Here is a 26280-nt window from a genome sequence, read left to right as displayed (position 1 = left end):
CTCCCCTGCAGCTACCTCTATACTCATTACATACCCAAAGTTGCGAGAGAGCAGTCAAATTAGTCACAGAAGCAGCTCAGTCAGTCTGTGGTTGGGATAAAAGAGATGGTTTTATAAGAAAACAATTGCGAAATCGTGAACTAATGCCTTTGTTTAAATCAAGAAAAGACTATAAGTAATTTATGTAATTACTAATTTAGTATTTTTTATTTTTATTTATACTTTGTTGTGCATAACATTAAATGTTAAATAAATACTTGGTATTAATAATGACTTTTTAAGAATTTTGGGGAGCTAAACCAAAAATTAAGGCAGCCAGATTTATAATTTGAATTAGTATTTTGAGTAAGTGTAAGGGGAGGGGGCTTTTGCAACTAAGCCCCTTGCTCCTACTCTACCTACTCTATCTCCTACCAGTGCGTGTATAAATATATATATGCTAATTGTAATATATCTTGATCTTATAATCATAATAAATCATAATAAAACTATCTAATATTGATAGAAGGGAGGGGGGCGGAAGCCCTAGCCGTGCATTCTGGCTCAAGAATCCTGGAAGCTAAATGATAATTTTGTGTTTTATAACAAATGGTTTATTTTTTTCCTAATATTGTTTTAATTTTTATTATTAATTGACTAAAAACATTTAAAAATTAAGCTTTAGTTATAAAAGACTATTTTTTTAAAAAAAAGCTTTAAAAAAAGCTTTTAAAACCAGTTTCCCGGTAGCTAGACATCAATATTTTGCAAAAATATTATTATATTTGAATTCCCCGTACCCAAATACATAGGAATCCAAGCGTGCTAGTCAAAATTCTGAAAATTTAATTTTTGGCTCAAGTATGATATACCCTAGTTGTGAGTCCGGTTATTTGCCAGTCGATATAGCAGCACTCCCTTGCGAGTCAGGCTATTTGTCAGTCGATGTAGCAGCACTCCCTAGCGAGTCAGGCTATAAGATAGTCGATGTAGCAGCACTCTGTGCATGATTTACAGTAAAAAAAATTAAAATAAAAACATTTTATTAAAAAAACAAAAATAAAAACATGACAAAGAACATCACAAGAGTGACATATATATATAGTTCTATAGTTTGTTGCTTTTGGGAAGCACAGAAGGAAAAAAGTGATTCTTACGCCAATATATACGTCACTTTTAATTACTTTTGACTTTCGTCCAACATTTGCGTGTTGGACGAAAGTCAAAACCATTAATTTAATTACAAATTAATCGTTTTTAAAAAAAAACACAAAAACGCAAAGTTAATTGACCAGAATGTTTTTAAAAACATTCTGAATGTTTTTAAAACATTCTGAATGTTTTTAACAATATTAACAATGTTTTTATTTTTATTTTTTTTAATAAAATGTTTTTATTTTTATTTTTTTTAATAAAATGTTTTTATTTTTATTTATTTTTAATGTAAATCATGCACGGAGTGTTGCTACATCGACTATCTTATAGCCTGACTCTACCTCGACTGACAAATAGCCTGACTCGCAAGGGAGTGCTGCTGTATCGACTGACAAATAGCCTGACTCCCAACAGAGTGCTGCTACATTGACTTAGGGTTTGGTTGGAGCAGACAGTCTATCAATTAATAAAAAAAAATTCCGGTCTTGCATTTTGATTTTTACTTTTTGTCAACAAAATATGGAAAAAACTTTCGGACAACATATAAGAGTTCTATATATTTTATATATATATATATATATATATATATATATATATATATATATATATATATATATATATATATATATATATATATATATGTATGTATATGCAGTAGTGGTGTAGTGGTAGTGCGCTCGCTTCATAAGCGAAAGGTTCCGAGTTCGATCCCCACCACGCCCCTGGTAGTACTGCTCTCAACTTGTTTCTCCGCGCAGCGGCCTTGTTCGTCAAGGTTTGTGTTTCGGAGTTATAGAGTTGAGAGAGGGTTATAACCACAATTAAGTAGCCTCCTCATCTGTAGTGGCCTTCTGGGCCTTGGGGAGGTGAAATAAAAAAAAAAAAATAACAAAAAAAAAAAAAAAACAAAAAATATACATATATATATATATATATATATATATATATATATATATATATATATATATATATTTATATATATATATATATATATATATTTATATATATATATATATATATATATATATATATATATATATATATATATATATATATATATATATATATATATATATATATATATATATATATATATATATATATATATATATTCTTCCTGATGAACCTACTGATGGTGAAACACAGTGTTGAAGTAATCAAAAATTAGATAAGTGTTTTTACTAATTTATTATTGCTCTGTTCTTTTAGAACATTGAGCACTCTGTTTGTAGAATACATAATATATATATATATATATATATATATATATATATATATATATATATATATATATATATATATATATATATATATATATGACTTTATGTACAGTTTATATATATATATATATATGTATATAGCTATATATATACAAATAGCTATATATATATATATATATATAAACTGTACATAAAGTTTACTTTTTAAAGTTATGAGAAAGTAGCCTTTGCACAAACTGCTATTTATCAGCGTTTCAGATATTAGCATTTGTCTTAACAATATTAAGAATAGCTTGAAATGTGTTGATTAATTACAACTGGTATAAAAAAGTTTCAAAAACATGTGGAAATAGACTTTAAAATATGTGAAATAATGGAGTTACCATGACCCGTATAATACAGATCATGGTAAGTCTATTACACTGACCCCTTTGCTATACTTTTTCTTTATATAGTCATTTTCTTTCAATATTTTAATAAGTAATAAAAATTAAAAATTCTTTAAAATCATTGTTTTGAGTTAATGATTAATGTTCAATACCTTATAACTTCTTATTGTAAAATTGTAAACTTCTTTACAAAAAAACTTTTTTTTCAAATTTCTCTGGGGGGGTACCACCGCCCAGATTTTTTTCCTAGAATAGCCCCTGATGTTATGAATATGATATCTATAGAACTTTAAGAATGTTTTATTTTGTATTGTAGAAAATTAGAAAAGTTAAAAAAAAAAAATTTTATAAAATGGCAAACAAATGCTATAAATCAAAATTATAAATCAATTTTCAAGTAAAAATAAAACTATAAAACTTGACATTAACTTTCAGCTAATGACTGCGTTGAGTTCTGTGCAAACATGCACAAATGAGTAATAGCAGAAGCCTTAATTGGTGCTCAAGTAATAGCCCCTGGCTTCTTTTTAAGAGTTCGTGTTCAATAATTTTTAGATTTTCTTATTTTAAATTTTTTTTTTTTTTTTTTTTTTTTTTTTTAGAAAGTCCTCGTCATATAGAAGTACAGATTATTGGTGATCACTATGGTAGTGTGGTTCACTTATTTGAAAGAGATTGCTCAGTACAACGGCGTCATCAAAAAGTAATTGAAATCGCCCCTGCTCCTTTACTCAATGAAAAAACTAGAAGGACATTGACTGAGTGTGCTGTTCGATTATGCAAAGCAGTTAATTATGGAAATGCTGGTACAGTTGAGTTTCTTCTTGATGAGAATGGAAACCATTATTTTATTGAAGTAAATGCTCGACTTCAGGTTGAACATACAGTCACAGAAGAAATCACTGGGTAAAAAATATTTTTGTTTATTGCTGCATATTTAGGTCTGCATGGTACTAATATATTAATCTGAAAGACATCTGAGATGTTATTTTTAATATGTAAAATAGTTGAATCAATTTCTAATAAATCAAATTATTTTTAGAATTGATCTTGTTCGTGCACAAATAGGAGTAGCTGAAGGTAGCAGTCTTGATGAATTAAACCTTTCTCAAGAAAAAATAGTATCCAGAGGGTATGCAATACAAGCCAGAGTGACTACAGAAGATCCTTCAAATAATTTTATTCCTGATACTGGAAGAATAGAGGTATCTTTTTGTAGATCATCAGTTGCAGCCGTGCAAAATACTTTTTGATTGTTTAAATTAGGTGATTTAATCTCTTTTAAGCAAAAAATGTTTTTTTTTTTTTTTTTTTTAAAATTTTTAAATGAGATTTTTTTTTTACATTTATAAAACATTTTTGCTACTAGCTAGTCGTCATCAATTAAAAATCTTTTTAAATTACAAAAACATATAAGTTATCATTTTTTATTATAGTGTGATACCATGTTAAAATGAAATTTAAAATTTTACAAGTTTCTAGTCATAACAATTGAAATTATTAGTAATTAAAATATATATAGGGTGAGGGGAGAAAAAGTTAAAAGAAAAAAAGAAGTTTGAATTAGAAAGAAACCATCCTCATGACATGGTTAACTTTTGTTCATATTTGAACCAACAGGTTAAACCAGGATTTAACCATTCTGGAAACTAATTTTTGTTTATATTCATTAGAAGCATGATCTAAAATTAAAACAACTATTATGCTATTTAGAGAAATATTTTTTTTAGAATGAAAATGCTTGTAAAATGTGTGAGTTTTTGTCCTTCTAATGTTCAATTAATTTAGCCTTAAATCAAAGTTGAGGTTACTTAAAAAGGATGTTACCATTAATACAGAAGTGCGGTTTTAGAATGTTTTAAAGAGTAAACTAAAGAGTAAAAATTATTTTGATTGCATTTTCAGGTCTTGCTTTAATCTTGCTTTAAGGATTCAGTTTGGCATAACAGTGCTTTACTTAACATCAATTAAAGCTACTTTAAATGTCTCAATAGAATATTTCTTATAAATTTCTTTAACCATATTAGTTTAAGTGTTTCCCATTATTACACTATAACTTCAATTACTACAACACTACAACTTATGTAAATATTAAGTTATTTAATAGATACAGCCATACAAACAATTGTTTATCCTACATATCTACATGCATTTATGTAGACACTTCTATATACATTTATGTATACATATCTACATACATTTATGTATACATATCTACATACATATATTTATACACTTCTACATACATTTGTGTATACATATCAACATACATTTAAGCATATTAGGTTTATATCTTTTTTGTAATCTTTATTCCAGGGTCATAAAGAATTTTTGTTATTATTTATCATTATTTATCATATTTAATGAAAACAATATTAGTGTTTTATGTATTAGTCATCTCCACGATCCTTGACTTTTTTGGGGGTCCTATAGGTACAAATAATTCTTTAATTATATTTATTAGGGATTCAAAAGAAGCAAAATTTGCTTTAAAAGTATATTAACTTCTGGAAAATGAAGGGAAAAAAAACTTTTCTAAGATTTTTAAAATAACATAAAAATCTTAGAAAGGTTTTTTTTTACAAGTTTTTAGACTTGTTTTTATAAAAAAAAAAACATTTCAAATTAAGCTATTGTTTTTATAAAAAAGCTTTTACGAATAAAGTTATTGTTAAAATCAAAAAAGTTTAAGCAAAATATTAATTTTATTTAAAATTCAAATATACTAAAATATTATTTAAAAAAATCTTTTTTTTATTTTCTATTTCAACATAACAAATTTATTCTAGGTATTTCGTAGTGGAGAAGGAATGGGCATACGGTTAGATAGCGCTTCAGCATTTACTGGTGCAATTATTTCGCCTCATTATGACTCTTTATTAGTCAAAGTTATTGCTCATGCTAATGAATTTAAAGATGCTGCTACAAAATTAGAAAGATCTTTAAGAGAATTTAGAATACGTGGTGTGAAAGTGAGTCTATCGTTTTATTAATTTTTATTTAACATCAGTTTAAATATAAATATATTTATAAATAATTGGTTATTTTTTGATTATATAACTTGATTATATTAATTGTTATTTATAACTTGATTATATTAATTTTTTTTTTTTTTAAAGACTTTTTATGCAAAAAACAATGCTTTTTTTTTAATTAGTAACTTAATTATTAAAAAAATCTACCATTAATATGATAATTATTCGTTTATGTGATCATATTTATGTGATAACCATGTGATTATATTTAAATAAATATTTTGACATTTTTGGGTTTAGATCATTACTCTTACTGACTCATTAACTCTTAGATTTGACTTGTTTGACATCTAAACTAAAATTCTGAGAAAAAACTTGACAAAAATATTTTTCAAAGCTTAACAATTATAAGAAAAAAAAATTTTCTTATAAATTATAGAAGATGAGGAGAATAAAAATTGTTAGGTTTTGTTTCTAATGACATCAAAAATGCTGAGAAGAATATAAACATAACTTTTTAAATTTTTTATCAAGATATCAGATCACAAATTTTAAAATTTAACTGTACTTTCATGTAATTAGGGATTGCTTTTTGTGTATTTAAATTGTTGTATTAATATATGTTTCTATAGTAAGTGCTACAATAATGGATGTTGCATTAATAAGTGTTACACTGTTGAATGTTACATTTCTAAGTATTACGTTATTTATGAATGTTGTGCTATAAATTTATTTTAATTTGTTTTTATTAGACAAATATTCCTTTTATTTTGAATGTTCTTCGACATCCTGATTTTCTAAGTGGAAATGTCCGAACAGACTTTATAAGCAATTATCCTGAACTTATGCATGTACACCCAACACAAAATCGTGCAAATAAACTTTTGTATTATCTTGGAGAATTACTTGTAAATGGTCCACAAACACCTTTAGCTACTGGGTTAGAGCCTTCAAAAATTATTCCAACTGTGCCAAAGGTTTGTAATTTTTGTATAATATATTTTATATATATTTTTAATAAATAATCAGTTTTTATATTCTATTTCAGATTTTTTTATGGTTAACTATGCTTGAAATAAGCAGTGTTTACAACATGCTGGGTTAAAACTAGAGTTACCACTAAACTAGGGAAAGTCTGGAAAGTTTAGATATGATTAGTAAAAGTACAGAGAAAAAAAGATTTATATATTTAAAAATCAAGGAATTATTTAATTTTGTACTATTTTATTTTAATGTTTTTAAATATTTTATAGTAAAATAATTTTATAGTAAAATAATGTTCTTTTTTTACCAATGTTTTTATTGACTCGTTCTTTTATTAGATCAATCTGATAAAACTTGAGCAGAAATCTATTCTATTTTGCATGCAGTACAAAATATTTTCTCATTAAACTCATGTAATGATAATGGTTCCCTGAAAGCACAACTGTCAAATCCTATGAGATAGGTAGAACAAAACTTGGTAATGTTATTAATTTTGGTCTTAGGCTTTGTTTACACAAACTTTTAACAGAAAATCAAGTAATCTCCTTTTCGTTTTCTTTTGTTTTGTTTTATGAAAGCCTGAGTGATTCGTTTCATAATTGTCAAATAGATCTCTGCGTGCAAAATAGAATAGAAATCTATTCTATTTTGCACGCAGTACAAAATATTTTCTCATTAAACTCATGTAATGATAATGGTTCCCTGAAAGCACAACTGTCAAATCCTATGAGATAGGTAGAACAAAACTTGATAATGTTATTAATTTTGGTCTTAGGCTTTGTTTACACAAACTTTTAACAGAAAATCAAGTAATCTCCTTTTCGTTTTCTTTTGTTTTGTTTTATGAAAGCCTGAGTGATTCATTTCATAATTGTCAAATAGATCTAAATATTTGGTTTTGGAACAGCAATCTAAATCAAATACTTTGTCTCCCTCTTTTTGGGCATACAATCTTTTCCATGATTCTCTTTGCAGTAGAGCTGATTTTGTAACTGTCACAGAATGTGAAAACTTTACCTACGCATTTTGCTCAACACGCTTGGTAAAGTCCAAAAAGCAGCAGAGAGATTATGTTTAATTTGGGCAAATATTAAAAAAATGGAAAAGTGTTGTCTTTCTAAAAGTAAGCAAGCAAAATGAAAGAGTTATTAGAGTCTTAGATGGAACTAAAGATGAATTAACTTTTAATCAAACTTTTTTTTTGGCTCATCAAAATTTTTGTATCCGAGAAGGAGCTTCAAAAACTCATCTAAATCTAAAAATATTTTTTTACTTTTTACCATCTCGGGAATGTATATTTAAAAACTTTATATATAATAGTTACTATTACCCACAGTATGTATGTATAAATATGCATTCATACATATAATATACAGTGTGTGTGTATATATATATATATATATATATATATATATATATATATATATATATATATATATATATATATATATATATATATATATATATATATATATATATATATATATATTTATATATATATATATATATATATATATATATATATATATATATATATATATTTATATATATATATATATATATATATATATATATATATATATATATATATATATATATAAATTCTCAGTGTATTCTACAAATAGAGCTCAATGTTCTTAAAAAACAGAGCAATAATAAATTAATAAAAAAGGCATTATTTTTGAATACATAAATTTACCGGTCGACGATGTTACTTTAGTTACAATAAGAAAACTATTTTACTTAAGACTTTAATAAACGCTTATGTTGCAAATACCACGCTATTATTAAATAATTATTGAAAATTGTTTAAAGTATTTTAAACATTTATTGATTATATTTTAATAAATTTAATCTTGGTAGTTATAAATATTTTAAATAATTAATAATTAAATGTTTAAATACTTTACACAATTTTTAATCAATATATATATTTTTTTTATTATTGTTTTTTTTTAAACATCTTCGCTTCCAACAAGGCTGCAAGCAGCCACTAATTAAAGTTGGAAGTTACTGAAATAGAAAAGATGAAGATTGTAGAGCAAGATAACGATTGACGGACGATTTAAAAGATTGCAAATTATATGAATCAGGAAAGCAAGATGAAGGAAGCGAATTCCAAAGAACTGATGTTCGAGGAAAAAACTAGACGAATCAGCGTTTTTAGAGCACTTAGGAACAATCAGAAAAAGGATGAGACTTAATTGAATGACGAGTAACACGAGAATGAATTTTAGTAGATGGCACAAGAGACGCTAGCACTTTAGAGCAGTGCCCATTATAGTATTTGTAGAAAAGAGAAAGAGAAGCAACATTACGACAATGTGATAATGGTTGGAGGTTGGCTGCAAGAGCAGGTCCAACTATGTTTACAATGCGTTTTTGCACCTTGTCTAAAAGAGAAAGGGCATCATTAGAAGATCCGCCCCAGAAATGGCAACAGTATTCCATACAAGGCCGGATTTGAAATTTATAGAGATAGAGAATAGAATCTGAAGTAAGAAAGTGACAAGCTCGATAAAGAGATGCAACCTTAGCAGATGCTAATTTTGCAACTGACTTGATATATGGTTTCCAAGAAAGATTGGAAGTAAGAAGTAATCCTAGAAGATGTAGAGTCGGTGACTCATCGAGTACATCACCGTTCATAAATATAGGAAGATCTAAAATATTGCGATAACGATTTTATTTGTATTGAAGTTCACCAGCCACTGTCAGCCCTATGCTGTAGCAGAAGTAAGATCTTTTTCAAGCTAAAATGGCCCCTCCAAGCAATCAGAGGGTGTTGGTTTCTTATCACGACAAGAATAAATGGTAGTATCATCAGCAAACAATGCCACCTTAGATATGAGAATATCTGGAAGATCGTTAATGTAAATTAAAAAGAGTATAGGGCCAAGGATAGAACCTTGAGGAACCCTGAAGTTACAGAATAAGAAGAAGAGTGTTGTCCATCAAGGACAACTTTTATGCTACGATTGGAAAGGAAGGATTCAATGATCTTAAAGATGTTGCCGGCTACACTATAAGAAGAAAGCTTATGGAGAAGACCAGCATGCCAAACTTTATCAAAAGCTTTTGAAATGTCAAGAGCAATGGCCTTAACCTCTCCACCTTCATCTAATGCACGAAAAACCTGTCAGTTATTACTGTTAGCGAATCAGCTGAAGAACGAGAAGATCGAAATCCATATTGATGGTCAGAAAGTAAGTTTTTAGATTCAAGATGAGAAATTAAGTGTTTGATAAATAAAGATTCAAAAACCTTGTTTATGATAGGAAGAAGACTTAGACGATCAGACAAGTCAGATTGCTCTCCAGTATTTTTGAAGATAGGGATAACAGATGCCGCTTTCCAGCAGGCTGGAAAACAAGACTCTAATAAGCACTTGTTGAATAGTTTTGAGAGTATAGACGACAGCTCCGGAGAACACTCCTGCAAGACAATAACAGGTATGTTGTCCGGGTCACAAGCTGTAGAAGAGTCTAGGCAGGAAATCACTTTAGATGCAAATGCTGAAGTGATATGAATGTCAAGCATTGGATCAACCTGTTTGTTGGCAATATCAGGTAGAACGCAACTAGTGGAATCAAGAGATGATATTGATGAAAAGTTTTAGCAAACAATTCGGCTTTGTCTTTAGGTGAGGTGACAAAGTCTGAACCATACATTTACATTACATAATATATTTATACATATTAAATCACATAATATTTGTAAAATTAACAAAATAGTTTTATGTCTTGTATTCGAATAACTATTCAAATAAAAAACATAAGCATTTAATAAACGTATTTACTATTATTTTAATTTTAAAGTTTTGACTTAAATATTATCAAATCTGTTAACTTTTACTAAAGATTAATAAAGGTTTACTAAAGGTTAACTTTTACTAAAGGTTAATAGTTTTTAAAGTGATTTTAAGCTGCCTTTTAAATTAAAGATAATTAAGGCACACATATAATTACAGTAAACATAATTTTAAAAATGTTATATATTTTTGATTAAAAGACATTTTTTCAAAAACATGTTATATTTTAAAAAATATATTACTATAATATTTTTTTAATCATTAAGTTTAATTCAAAAAGTTATGCTTAATAAATAAGTTACATTTACTATGGATTATTTTAAACAGATCTTAATAAAACTTTTATTAAGTCATTCTAATCTTTATTTTTAAAATTTTAAAAGTCAAAAAGAATGTGGAAAAGAAAGAAAACTTTCTGATAAAGTTTACATTTTTTTGTAAACTAAAATAGCAAGCTAAAGATCAAAAGTTCATTCATTCAAAAATTTTATTTGCGCGATTAAGTTATTAAGAATGAAATTTTTTACTTTTGTTCATTTATTATTGAAAGCAGGTTACCCTTAATTTCCAAAAAACAAAAGTTATTATACTCTGAATGGATATTTTAAAATCGTTCTATCTTTCAAAAAAGCAAATTTTTTATACATTCCATTGTTATAAAATTTTGCATCAAGTTTTTAAAATTAAGTTTTGTAACAACATTCATTTTCTTTAAACTAGTGAATATCATGATGAATTATTATCAATGGCCAATACTGTGTATATATATATATATATATATATATATATACATATATATATATATATATATATATATATATATATATATATATATATATATATATATATATGGGTTACTATTACCCGCAATATATATGTATGAATGTATATGTGTTTTCTATATGTATATAAGATATATTGTATTTATTTATTTTAATTTTACAGGTTGAAAAAAAGCTTTCTAAGTTTAGTAAACCTGGTGGATTTAAAGATATATTAAAGTCAGATGGCCCTGAAGGTTTAGTAAAAGCAGTCCGGCGTCAAAATAGATTACTCTTAACAGACACAACTTTCCGGGATGCACATCAATCATTGCTTGCAACACGAGTTAGAACTCACGACTTATTAAGAATATCTCCTTTTGTGTCTGATAAGCTTTTTAGTTTATTCAGTTTAGAATGTTGGGGAGGTATGTTAATCTTAATAATTTTTACATTTACCTAAATCTCCTTCTTGTTAAAATACAGTAACAGTAAAGTTTTCACTTAAAGCTTTTTCACTAGAAATTAATTATTCTTCTAGTTCTATTTAGTTGCAATATGTAAATGCACATTATTTTGTTTTTTCATAAAACAACGTTGCTTCTTAAGGTTCATAAAGCAGCCTTGCTTCTCAAAGTTTATTATCTGTGTTAATTACAAGTTTTATTTTGTGCAATACTAATAGTTTGTAATTAAATAAATTTGTAATTAAAACAAAACAGGGATGCCACACAGTTTTTTGTGTATGAGATATGCTAATTTCTAGATATAAACAAACTCCAAACATTTAAATTTTTTTATTTTTGTCATTTATATATATATATATATATATATATATATATATATATATATATATATATATATATATATATATATATAATATATATAATATTGACCAAAAACATAATGACGTGCACAGCGTTTGTATTTCTCAAGTGACCTTCATGCAATTTTGAAAGAATTTATTTTCGCATACTAACTGGGATTATTATTCTATTTTGATATAAGAGTCCATCAATTTTAACTATTTCATCTTTAAAATCCCAATAAGGTTGGAGATTCACCGGACAGTATTTTTTGGAAGTTGGCCATCCAGAAATGATACTTTCTTGCAATTGGTTTAAAAGTTCATCTTCTGCAGTTTTTTGCTTAATTTCTTCTAAATGACTCTCTGTAGCGGGCATACTTTTTATTTTTGAATTAACATACACATTAAGATCATTTTCTGCGATCTATCTTGTTTTTAGGATAAGATACAGGTGCACAAAACATGTGTCTGCATCAGTAATAGACTTGTTCACAACATGCTCTGCAGTAAATGAAAATCTTAATAACTTCATTCTTAAATGTTGAATTCTTGGAGACATATCAATAAGTGAACAATAATTTAATTATGGAAATAACGGTTGTTGTAAAAAATCTAGATGCACAATCAAATGGTTTGCATATACCATTATGATTCTGGTAAACTATTACACTCAGTCCATTTAATAAACTTCCATCTGTTCTTACTTTTACAGGTTTTTTAACATTGTAGTGTGCCAAAACGAATGGATTGGTTAAACTGTTTTTTAACTCTTTGAATGCTCTAGCATGATTTTCAGTCCAAAACCATGCTGATCTTGAACTCAAAAGATCTTGCAAAGGTTTAGCTATTTTAGCAAGTTTTTTTTTAAAACATCTTCGCTTCCAACAAATTAAAGTTGGAAGTTACTGAAAGGAAAAAGATGAAGATTGTAGAGCAAGATAACGATTGACGGAAAACTTAAAGGATTGCAAATTATATTATCAGGAAAGCAAGATGAAGGAAGCGAATTCCAAAGACCTGATGTTCGAAGAAAAAAACTAGAGGAATAAGAGATTTTGGAGCACTTAGGAACAGTCACAGAAAAAGGATGAGACTTAATTGAATGATGAGTAACACGAGAATGAATTTTAGCAGATGGCACAAGAAATGCTAGCTCTTTAGAGCAGTGCCCATTATAGTATTTGTAGAAAAGAGAAAGAGAAGCAACATTACGACAATGTGATAATGGTTGGAGGTTGGCTGCAAGAGCAGGTCCAACTATGTTTACAATGCGTTTTTGCACCTTGTCTAAAAGAGAAAGGGCATCATTAGAAGATCCGCCCCAGATATGGCAACAGTATTCCATACAAGGCCGGATTTGAGATTTATAGAGATAGAGAATAGAATCCGAAGTAAGAAAGTGTTGAGCTCAATAAAGAGATGCAACCTTAGCAGATGCTAACTCTGCAATTGATTTGATATATGGTTTTCAAGAAAGATCGGAAGTAAGAGTTAATTCTAGAAGGTGAAGAGTAGATGACTCATCGAGTACATTACTGTTCATAAGAATAGGAAGATCTAAATTATTGTGATAATGATTGGCTGAAAAAAGTTGAATTTTATCTGATTGAAGTTCACCAGCCACTGTGAGCCCCATGCTGTAGCAGAAGTGAGATCCTTTTCAAGCTCAAATGCCCCCTCCAAGTAATCAGAATGTGCTGGTTTCTTATCACGACAAGAATAAATGGTAGTATCATCAGCAAACAATGCCACCTTATATGTGAGAATATCTGGAAGATCGTTAATGTAAATTAAAAAGAGTATAGGGCCTAGGATAGAACCTTGAGGAACCCCTGAACCCTGAAGTTACAGAATAAGAAGAAGAGTGCTGTCCATCGAGGACAACTTTTATGCTACGATTGGAAAGGAAGGATTCAATAATCCTAAAGATCTTAAATCTGCCAGATACGCCATAAGAAGAAAGCTTATGGAGAAGACCAGCTTGCCAAACTATCAAAAGCTTTTGAAATGTCAAGAGCGATGGCCTTAACCTCTCCACCTTTATAAGCTATCGGTTATTACTGTTAGCAAATCAGCTGTAGAACGAGAAGATCGAAATCCATATTGATGGTCAGAAAGTAAGTTATTAGATTCAAGATGAGAAATTAAGTGTTTGATAAATAAAGATTCAAAAACCTTGTTTATGATAGGAAGAAGACTAACGGGACAGTACTTAGATGAATCAGATCGCTCTCCAGAATTTTTGAAGATAGGGATAACAGATGCCGCTTTCCAGCAGGCTGGAAAACAAGACTCTGATAAGCACTTGTTGAATAATTTTAAGAGTATAGACAACAGCTCCAGGGAACACTTCTGCAAGGCAATAACAGGTATGTTGTCCAGGCCACAAGCTGTAGAAGAGTCTAGGCAGGAAATCACTTTAGATACAGATGCTGGAGTGATACGAATGTCAAGCAATAGATCAACCTGTTTGTTGTCAATATCAGGTAGAACGCAACTAGTAAAATCAAGAGATGATATTGATGAAAAGTTTTTAACAAACAATTTAGCTTTGTCTTTAGGTGAGGTGACAAAGTCTGAACCATACAAGAGAGGTGGAATTAAAGATTTGCCCTTATTATTAATATTATTAAAGATTCTCCAGAAGTCGCGAGAGCCTAATTTTTGAGATGAGATACAAGTTTCATGACCTGAGAATAGCGGGCTTTAGCGTTAGACAAAACCTTTTTACAATAGTTTCTAGTAGTAATAAACAGACGTCTGTTTTCTGGAGAATTGTTTTGCTGATAGATATGGAAGTAACGGTTTAGATTGGCAATCGCAGCAGCACAATGTGAGGAAAACGAATTTTATCTCTTAATAAACTGCCAAAACTATCTTCAGTATTACAAAAGTTAGAATTTTTACTTAATAATTTTACTTCGGTTAAGAAATCATTAAAGCATTCACCATCTTCTTGAAAACGTTTACAATATTTATGTCTTTCTAAAGTCACCTTATTAATAAATTTAGCAAACACTTCCATTTTTTCCAATATAATAGCTGGATCTGTTTTTTCATTTTTGGTTAGGTTTACTGATTTGTAAATGTTTCGAGTTTCTGAAGAAAATGTATATCTTAACATTGCAGCTTGATATGTTGGTGGTTTCTTTTCTAAATCTGTCAACAAAACATAATCATGCCATTTCTCAATCTATGAGCGAAATGCAGCGAATCTATCTACAGTTAAATCTAACATTAGAGGAAAAACCCCTCCCTTACCACTTTCTGTCATTTTTTAATTTATTTTTAAGTAACGATTCAAAAGATTAAACAAGATAATCTTTAAACAAAAACAATTAGTTTCCACACGTTTCTTAACATACTTGTAGCGCCATGTTGTATTCATAATATATTCTCCCTTAAGATTGACACTGATATATAAGATAGGGCCGTATATATATACTTGTATAATAATATGACACACTAATGATGCGTAAAGGCCTAATAATAATTATGTTAATAATATATATTAATAACTCTAAAAATCATAATGTTAACAATAGTATTAATAATATTATTAATAACAATAATAATAGCAATGGTATTAATAACAATAAAAATAATGATATGAAAAATTAAAAAAAAATAATAATAATAAAAATAATAATTAACTAAGTTAAGTAAGTTACCTAACTTTAACAATATACAAGAAGTTGGTAAGTTTAAAGAGTTAGTTCGTTGATGTAGTGTCATAGATGTAGAGTCAGCGAAATTGTCAACGAAAGAATGTTGTATAGCAAATACTAAACTTTTCGTGAGCAAGGTCATCACCATTTCAAATCTCATGATCTCACTCGCATAAATTATCTTGAGCCCGCATAACCATGCTCGATGACAACATATTACACTTTTACAATCATGAAATAACGCGCTGGGCGATTTTCTTTTGTCGCAAGCTCTGTATATATATGCAAATATAAATATATTTGTATATATATATATATATATATACACACACACACTCTCTTCTAGTTGGCGTTTATAAGGACATTTTATTTTATTCACTTAAATAACTTCTTTTTTTTTACTATTTTTTTAATATATCTTGTTTTTTTATTCTATTTCTTTTTTATCTATACATATTTAAATTTAATATTTGGTTATAAAAATATATTTTTTATAATTGTTTTTGTTATTTGTATTTAATTATTATATATTATATTTCATATTTTTTCATCTATTTACAAAAATAATTATTTACAGTAATATAACCATACTTAAACCTTACCCTAACCCTGACCTTGACTCTGAACCTAACCAAACCCTCAGTCGATGTAGCAGCACTCCTATTGGCAGCAGGCTATAAGACTGTCAATATTTTTATTTTTCACTTTTTCTAAAAGTTGCTTACAGAGATCATTTTTTACAAAGAAATGTAGACTTACAGGGTCTAAAAACTTGCGGGTACACAAAAATATCCCCCATAATCTATCAGTCTTCTCCGTTTGAAATGCAATGCCAGCGCACAAAAAACTGCTGGCAAGATGGTCATTTATAAGTTAGCCTGCGCGATTTGAACAGTTAAAATTAAAACAGCAAAAAGAATGCTTTGAATAAATACTAGATAAAAGGTTTTTTAAAAAAAACTGCTAAAAACTGCCATTTTTCATAAAAGTTGAAGAAATAAACAAAAAAGTTTAGTTACAATTTAAAAAAATGCTTTTATTTTTTTGGCAAGCACTTTTTTATGCGCTCGCCAAAGTTTTTGCGGGCCTGTGGGTCAGTGCAAAAAGGCTTGAGCACGAAAGCTCTGGCTGAACAGAGAAGACTGATAGATAAAAAAGAAAGAAATTAAAGTTTTATTGAAAACATAATTATGCAAATGTTTACATAAAGCTCTATAAAAAAAATGAAAATTTCATTTTAATAAAACATATTTATATGATATACATATTACATTTACATATTTATATAATTAATTTACTGGAGCGAATTTTCAACTTAAATTGATTAATAATGGGAAAGTCCAAATAATTGTAAAAAGAAAAATTTTATATTAGTGTTTTAGAGAAGATCCTTTTTAAGCAAACTTTTGAGCTGATTACAATGTGCTTTTTGATGTGCTATTTGAGCTGATTATGATGTGGCTAATTCAACATAGTAGTTTAAAGACCGCGAAACACTTAAAAACAAGCATTATTCAGGTAGGCCTAAGGTAACTAAAGAACATTTAGACAAAATTTTGTTAATACAATCAAAATAAGGTCCTCTCAATGCAAGAATTATGGTGTTGTGTAAATACTACATGACGTTGCTTTGGTTAGCATATTTGGTCATTTTGCCAAGAAATCATTATATTATTAAAGAATTGCTTAGCCTATATGAAGTTTACAAAAGATCATTTGCATTGAACTTCAAAAGAATGGTTAAAAGTTCAGTGACAAATCAAAGTTTTGCATTTTTGATAGTTGTATATGTAATAGTTTGTTAATTAAGCGATTAACAAACAATTAATCAAAAAAAAAATATTTTTTAATTATAAAATTATTATAATTCATTTTTTTTCATTTTTTTTGGTATAATAGCAATTTTTTGTTGGTATAATAACCATTTTTAAAGAAACAAGCAAAAATTATTTTTACTTTTTTGGCACCAATGAGAAATGTAAACAGATAATATATTTACAGTGTCTGTCGCACTGTAGCATATTGGTGGTCATGCTACTATACAGTAGCATGACTATATAAAACAACTTAATCCAGATGACATTTATAATGTCATCTAGATAAAGTTGTTTCAATGTTTGGAAGTATTTTTTATTGGAAAGTAAAGCAATTGCAAACATTGTTTAATCGAATTTAAATTCCATTCTTCAACTTCAAGTTTTCTTATATCATTTAGATCACAAGTGTAAAATTTTTCAACCAAAATTGTTTTAGAAAAGACAAAAAATATACAGTCTATATATTTTTTGTTATGAGCTTTGTTACCTGTTTTATTACAGTAGTCAGCAACCCAAGTGTTGCTGTCTACTGTATTAAAACAGGTAACAAAACACATTTAATAGATGTAGATCATATTCCTTTTGCAACTTTGGCTAATAAGAAAGATATTAAAAATGGCTGGAAAGCTCATAGACTTAAAATCCCTGATAATCAAGATGCTGTAAAGGCAATTGTTATGAAGATTACTTAAGACCTTCAGCAAAAAAAGAAAAAAAAAAAGAATAGTTGGAGAAAGATTTTCAAATGGAACTAAAAGATATTTGTGTCTTAATGTACTTTTTTAAGACAAATTTTATTATAGTCTTGGAATAATTAGAATAAATAGTTCAATGCCTTTAGAAATGATATTGACACTGTTAATAACTTGTGTTTTTTTAAATCATATCTGATAAAAAAAAGAAAAAAAATAATCATCAGAAATTGTATTTACTTTTTTTAAACTGTTAGAACTTATTTTTAAAAATTAATCAAAGTTAATTGATTAATTTTTCGAAAATTAAGTTAATCAAATTAATTTAAAAATCCAAATAATCTACCATCCCAAGAGAACTAACAGAAAAATTAACTTATTACAAACCAAAAAATGTTGTTACAAATTATGACCCAGTAAACAGCCAACATAATAAAAATAGTAATTTTATACTAAATTGATAAGTTCATAATATAATAAGATATTTGTAGGATTATATAATTACCAAAGTTTTTGATTATTATTAGGAGCAACATTTGATGTTTCACTGAGATTTCTGAAAGAATGTCCTTGGGAGAGATTAGAGCTGATTCGTGAGAAAGTACCTAACATCCCTTTACAGATGCTTCTGAGAGGAGCAAATGCAGTTGGTTACACTAACTATCCTGATAACGCTGTATTTGAGTTCTGTAAACTTTCACATAAGTATGGTATGGATGTGTTCAGAATTTTTGATGCACTTAACTATGTGCCAAATTTACAGGTATGATTTTTTATATGAAGTGAAACTTTTATAACAAATTTTGTGACATGTGTTATAAAGCACAAAACAAAGCCTACAACAACATAAATGAATCAAATAAACATTTGTGTTTATTTTTTTTGAAGATATTTATTTTCTACTTTAGTCTTGGAAAAAGTATTATATTTAAGACTGTATGAACTATTTTAAATTATGTAACTGTTTTTCATATAAGTGACAGTGACTTGACACAGAAAATCTAAAAAAAACATGTTGCTCAATGGGAAAAGTTTATATTTTTAATACTATAAAATTATAGAAGTTACTTTTGTGTTCATTTATTTTAATTTTGCTAATTGTAATTAGTAGTTTGTAAATAGATGAACAGTTAAAATCATCTGAACATTTTTGAAATATTACTATAAATAATCTTTAAACTAAATTAATCTTAAAATCCGAATGAGTTAAGTTCTGCCTAAAAGGTTTTTTAATTTTTTACATTTTATGAAATCTTATATATTTTAATCATTATTATTAAAAAATATTCTATTATGATTGTCTAATATATTAATAGAAATATTCTATTATGTTTGTTTAATATTAATAGAAACATTCTATTATGTTTGTCTAATATTAATAGAAATATTCTATTATGTTTGTCTAATATACTAATAAAAATATTCTATTAGGGGTCGTCTATAAATTACGCAACGCAAAATATGTTTAAAAAACAGAAGTAGGAGATATTATGCTTTTTTAAATGGCAGTTTTCATTAAACTTAAATGCACTACTTTGATTTTTTATTTAAATTACGACTCTGCAAGAGAAAAACTTTTGATCTTATTTGCTTTGTTTATTGTAAAAGTTTGTGTTACATAATTTATGGACTTAAGTTAGAGGAGACAAACGTAGTTTAAAAGTTAAAACTAACCTTTAATTGTATTCTCAATGTAAATTATTCAATAAGCTAACACTCTTAATTTCAACCTTAACTATTTAATTATTTTTAACTGCAATTTATCATCATCATCATTCAATAAATATTAAAATGGTTATTTATTATAAATAAAGTTTTGATAATTCAATAAATTTATTATAATTTCCTTAAAAAATATTTACAATAAATATTTTTGTTTTAACTATTTTATCAAATAATTATAAAAATTTCAAATATAGCTTTAGTTGAATGTGCATTTTCTGTAATATAATTAGATAGGCATTGATGCTGCTGGTCAAGCAGGCGGAGTTGTTGAAGCTGCAATATCTTACACTGGTGATGTTGCTGATCCTTCCAAGACAAAATACAACATTGATTATTACATGAATTTAGCTGAGCAGCTTGTGAAGGCTGGTACTCACATTCTTTGCATTAAAGTATGTATTCATTGGGTATTTTTTAGATTCTTGGTTGAAAATGTTATTTTATAGTTTTTTTTTTAATGTTTTTTTATACAGGATATGGCAGGGGTATTAAAACCTGAAGCTGCTAAAATTCTTGTTGGTTCTTTACGTGCTCAGTACCCAAAGCTTCCTATCCATATTCACTCTCATGACACTGCTGGTGCTGGTGTTGCATCAATGCTAGCATGTGCTGAAGCAGGTGCTGACATTGTTGATTGTGCTGTTGACTCTATGTCTGGTATGACATCACAGCCAAGTATGGGTGCTATTGTTGCTTGTCTTCAAAACACAGAACATGAAACAGGTAAAATTCAATTAAATGTTAAAAGACTTTTTTATAACCAAAAGTTTAGCATACTGGTTATGACAAACTGAACTTGTCAAGCAGGTGAAGCTTTTTAGCCGTGTTGAAGGTAACTTACCTAAAAGTAGAAAAACTCTAATATAAAACCCCCTATTTTATTTTGGGTAAGGGTAGGAGAAGCTCCTTTGCTTAGTGTTAGATTTAATCACAGCATAATTTTCTTTGACAAATACCATCATTCTAAGCTTCTCTGGATTTAGCCAATACAATAACGCTAGTGCTTATAGTAATTATGTTTTAAATGTGTAGAAAATTATTTAAATATACATGTTATAGGGTTTTATGCCAAACAAATGTCATTCATGGTTTACAATGAAAGATAAAGGTGAGTTGCCCACTGTCAATGGTATGACTTACTGCTTGGTTTTTTGGATCTATATGCACATCAAACCACAAACAACAGCGCAGTGAGAGTCAACAGGAAAAGCCTGTCAAAAATCCACTTTTCTAAAATCAAAGAATGCAAAATAAAAGATGAATGATTCCCTCTCTATTTGAAGGGAATTACTAAATTGCTACTTTATTTAATAGATTTATATAAGCGAACATAAGTCTAAAATTTATCAATGAAATTTTAGCAGGAGGGTATCTTTCAATCAATGTAATTTTAAAAAGTTAAATGTTTAGAGTGATGGATTTTTTAATTTTAGTTTAATTTTTCTAAATATTTTATCAAATGCTCAGAAATATAAAATAAAAGCACCCAATCCTAATCTGAAAATAAGTTTACATAAAGAAGGGCATTTGGTTGTTGAAATTGGTTTCAGGTCTTTTGAAATATTGTATTTAAATAAGGAAATGACATTATAGAAACTTTTCCGAACTGCGTAAATGTGGAAGCATGGGTGTTAAAATTATCTATTACATTATCTGTTTGTAAATCTAATTAAACAGCTAATAATATTTTCTGCTCGTTAAAAGTAACTCCTGCCTCAATTCCATATATGCCATTATTTGCATATACACTGCGACCATTTTCTATAGACGCATGTAGAATTTAGCTGATTTTCAGTGTTACAGTGGTAATAAAATTGTTCTAACGGTATTTTTGAATAAGTGTATGTAAGAAAACAATGATCCATTATGCATCTGATTATTAATTGTCTTGATTGTATTAAAATAATTAAATTTTTAATATTCACATGGCAATTTTCTATAGATGCACTAAAGTTTTTACGAGTTTTGACGCAAATTTCATATATTCTGTAGTATTTTTTATTTTGAGAGTCGAAATTAAGTTGAACTTAACCAAATGCCAAAAGGAAAGGTTCTTACCGATATTGAAAAACTCAAATATTGGCTTATCATCAAGAAAAAGTTCCAAATCCAGAAATTGCTAGAAGATTGAAGAGATCAGATCACGTTATCTGTAATTTCTTGAAAAATCCAACAGATTATCCAACAATCAAGAGAAAACCAAAGAAATCTAGGGTTTCAGACCGTGAAAAACGCAGAATTGTTCGACTCGCATCAAATTCCTCAAAAAGTTTGATGAATTTGATGCGAGTCACCACAATTAAAAACTAAAAACCACTAAAACTCTGATGGTTTTAGTGGCTACTGGCGTGATTTGAGGAAAGAACCCAAATATTTTTCGACAAGGAATTTTGGTGGTGGATCTTTGATGGTTTGGCTTGGGTTTTGTGCAACAGGAAAGTTAAATTTAGCATTTACATCTTGCAAAATGAAAAGTTCTGAATACATTGATGTGCTAAAATTATGTTTGATTCCATTTAAAAACAATTATCGGCGCAAAAAGTTTGTTTTTCAACAAGACAACGCCAGCATTCACACTAGTAACGAGACTAAAGCTTGGTTTGAAGCTAAAAAAATCAAGCAATTGTGGTGGCCTGCTCACATCCAGATTTGAATCCTGTTGAAAACATCTGGGGAATCATTGTAGACATTGAATCATAGACATATCTATGCTGACCAGAAGTAATATAACTCTGTGGCAGAGCTAAAAGTAGCGGTATCAGAATGCTGGGAGGATATGGAGCCAAAAGTGCTGGAAAACTTGGTGGAAAGTATGCCAAAACGAATTTATCAAGTAATTGAGTGCAAAGGAGGTCCAATCGAGTACTAAAAATGTGATAAAAACATTTTTTTGGAAAGTTTTGTTAAAAAATGTGAACTGCGTCTATAGAAAATAGTCAGCTATCTTTTGAACTTAATTCATTTATGATTGACCTCTTCTCAAATTTGAATTTATTTTTTGATAATTTTCATTATTTTTCAATACTTAATTTATAATTTATTGAAATACACTATAAAAATAAAGTTAAGTACATTTTTAAGACATAATCCACATGCGGCTATAGAAAATGGTTGCAGTGTATAACATTATTTGCATATATACCATTATTTGCATATATACTATTATTTGCATATATACCATTATTTGCATATATACCATTATTTGCATATATACTATTATTTGCATATATACCATTATTTGCATATATACTATTATTTGCATACATACCATTATTTGCATATATACCATTATTTGCATATATACCATTATTTGCATATATACCATTGGCCATAAATTAGAGCTTACTTTTTTATATTTGTTAAAGCCTGTTGAGTTGAAATTATTTTGAAAACATTTTATCTTTTTCAGGATTTTAATATTGCTAATTAATAAGTATCATGTTTACTATTTAATTGACATGTTGTTTCTTCAAAATATAATTATACTATTATTATATTATAATAAATAATACTTATTATTATATATAATTTTATAACATCTATTTTTTATTTTTTATTTTTGATGTTGGTCAAAAGTTTAAGTTTACTACTTTTTTTTTTTGATTAATGCAATATGTTGAATTTTTTTTTTGATTATTTTGATTTTATTTTCATCTGCATTTATTAACCCTAAATAATTATTAGTTACCTTTTTAAATAGTATAAATAAAAATGTGGCTCAATTAAATAATAAAGAAGTTACAAAATGAGCAAAGGAATACAGTATGAAACTCCAAATTTATGATTGATAAAAAATAGATTCATAACATCTTTTTTTTAAATATCTAAAAAAACATGTTATGAATCTATTTTTCTTTTAAAATCTCAAATTCAAATAGCCAATAAGTTTAATATTGCCTATTTGGTTGTTGCATCTATTTTAAAATTAATAATTTAATACTGAAACAGATGACATAAAGAATCGGCAACAATATGGTTGAAGTTTATCTCTTTGTGTTGTTATAGTTCGCCGACAGGTCGGTGAACTATAACAACATTTATTAATTCATTCAATAAAATATGACAGAAAGTTATCATCAAACACTCAGCCAAAAATTGAACAATGCATATAAAATAAATGTGAGTGCAATATTATTTACACTAAGATTGCTTGGTGTAAATTGGCAAATGGCAAAATTTTATATTCTCCAATGAAATAAATGTTAAGATATTTGAAAATGTTGCGTTATGCTACAGCAATTACCTTTGTTTTGTACATTTAAACAAACCAACCAGGGTTGTGGCAGTAAAGGCATTAGGGCTTACATGAGTTATGCAGGACTTGGATGCTATCAATTATTTGAAATTTGATGTTTTAGATAATTGCCTTCTTCCCTAAATCAATATATTTATGTGGTGAGTTATGCCATAATGCAAAAATATGCAAACAATGGTTTGAAGTCAACCAAACTTGAACAATGTCTTAACCTGCTAACAGACTTTATTTGTATAGAAAATTTACATGGTCATGGTTTGATCATTATCTTGAAAAATTTCAAATGTTAAACAATTGAAAATTAAAATAATAACTTTCTTGACCATGTGCCTAAGGCTTCCAGTCAGAACTTTTTTAAAAAAGTTTGAACCTGAACATTTTCAAACTATTATGAAAAAAAGTTCGAGCTATTTCGAACTTTATTTTAGTTATGTTAAAGCTCACAAAAGTAATACAAAGTATTTATTTGTCATCATTAATTGAGGCAAAAGTAAATAACATCAATGAATACTCTTCATAGTTTGCTTTGAAAAAGTTAGTGCATCTAAAGTTTCGTCATTTAAAGAACTTCTTATTTCAGTAGCAAAAAGTCCAAAACTAGAAAAAATAGTCTCTCAACTTCTATGGATGTAGGAGGAATTGTTTGAAGAGCTTTAAAAAGCAAATATAAATACTTGCAGTAGAGCAAAGTCTATTATTCTGCATTAGGGTATAATCTATTTATTTTTCCTATAATTCTTTTTGTTGTTTTTGTTTCAAATTGTTTGAATAAATTTTACTGTTGATGTTTATTGCAGGCAAATGTATTGAAAAATGTATTATAATATTGCTGAAATCTTTTTAAGATTTGCAAATTTCAATAGTTCAAATAAAGTTAATTAGTCAAATATATAATGCAAACTTATATTTTTAAATACACTTAATAATACCATTATTTATATTTTCAAATAAAGTTAATAATTATTGTCATTTTAAATACAGCGATTGAAATAATATTAAATGCTGATATAATAAAATTAATAATACCAGTATTGCTATTTTAAATACAGCGATTGAAATAATATTAAATGCTGATATAATAAAGTTAATAATACCAGTATTGCTATTTTAAATACAGCTATAAAATTAAATGCAGATAATTCTTGAAACACTGTGTATGTGTTTTTAGAACTTGAGCTTGAAGATGTCTTCCAGTATAGTTCTTATTGGGAGCAAGCACGCTGTTTATATGCTCCTTTTGAATGCTCTGGCACTATGAAAAGTGGAAATTCAGATGTTTTTGTTAATGAAATCCCTGGAGGTCAATATACTAATCTTCAATTTCAAGCATTCAGTTTAGGACTTGGTGATAAATTTACAGAAGTGAAAAAGAAGTATTCAATTGCTAACAAAATTTTAGGAGATCTTATCAAGGTATATTTTTTTGGTAGTTATTTTCTAACAGTTCTTTTATTTATACAAGTGTTTTGATTTTTTTGTTATACATTTGAAACAAGAAAGTGTTTCTCTATTATAGGTAACTCCAACATCAAAAATTGTAGGAGACTTAGCTCAGTTTATGGTACAGAACAACTTGGAAGAAAATGATGTCTTAAATCGTGCACATCAACTTGATTTCCCTTCATCAGTTGTAGAATTTATGCAAGGATATTTAGGAGAACCTTATGGTGGATACCCTGAGCCATTTAGAACTAATGTTAGTTTTTTTTTTAGTCTCACATAATTAAGCTTTACTATGAAGAAATAAGTGATTAATTGATAAATAATTTATAAAAATAGTAAGCTTTTTTCATGTATATGTTAGCAACATTATAAAACAATTGTATAATAATAATAATAAAAATTATTATTATTATTATATATGCACCCTCTAAGCATTTTTTTGAAAACATAATTTATCAGAAGCTATCAAAAACAAATAGTTTTACAATGAGAAAAGTTTTGAATTTTCGGTGCAATATTTATTTTTTACCTATATTTAATTAAAAATCTTGACATGTTCAAATCTTAAGAAGCATGGAAAAATTACAGCTTTAAATTT

General features: G+C 27.6%; 1 protein-coding gene across 1 annotated transcript in view; it reads left to right on the top strand.

Annotated features, from left to right (window-relative positions):
• The window catches only part of LOC100200393 (pyruvate carboxylase, mitochondrial), a 60677-nt gene that overhangs the window by 19065 nt on the left and 15332 nt on the right, over positions 1-26280 (top strand). Inside the window, exons 4-13 of the mRNA XM_065805149.1 lie at positions 3346-3649; positions 3786-3948; positions 5533-5715; positions 6471-6695; positions 11459-11702; positions 18787-19022; positions 20215-20376; positions 20458-20707; positions 25408-25652; positions 25756-25935. Coding sequence (XP_065661221.1) covers positions 3346-3649; positions 3786-3948; positions 5533-5715; positions 6471-6695; positions 11459-11702; positions 18787-19022; positions 20215-20376; positions 20458-20707; positions 25408-25652; positions 25756-25935 — 2192 coding nt within the window. The remainder of the gene's footprint in view (positions 1-3345; positions 3650-3785; positions 3949-5532; positions 5716-6470; positions 6696-11458; positions 11703-18786; positions 19023-20214; positions 20377-20457; positions 20708-25407; positions 25653-25755; positions 25936-26280) is intronic.

Source organism: Hydra vulgaris, chromosome 09, assembly GCF_038396675.1.
Source record: "Hydra vulgaris chromosome 09, alternate assembly HydraT2T_AEP".
Taxonomy (NCBI): Eukaryota; Metazoa; Cnidaria; class Hydrozoa; order Anthoathecata; family Hydridae; genus Hydra; species Hydra vulgaris.
Note: the sequence above shows the minus strand (reverse complement) of the source record. Positions and strands in the feature narration are given on the sequence as shown.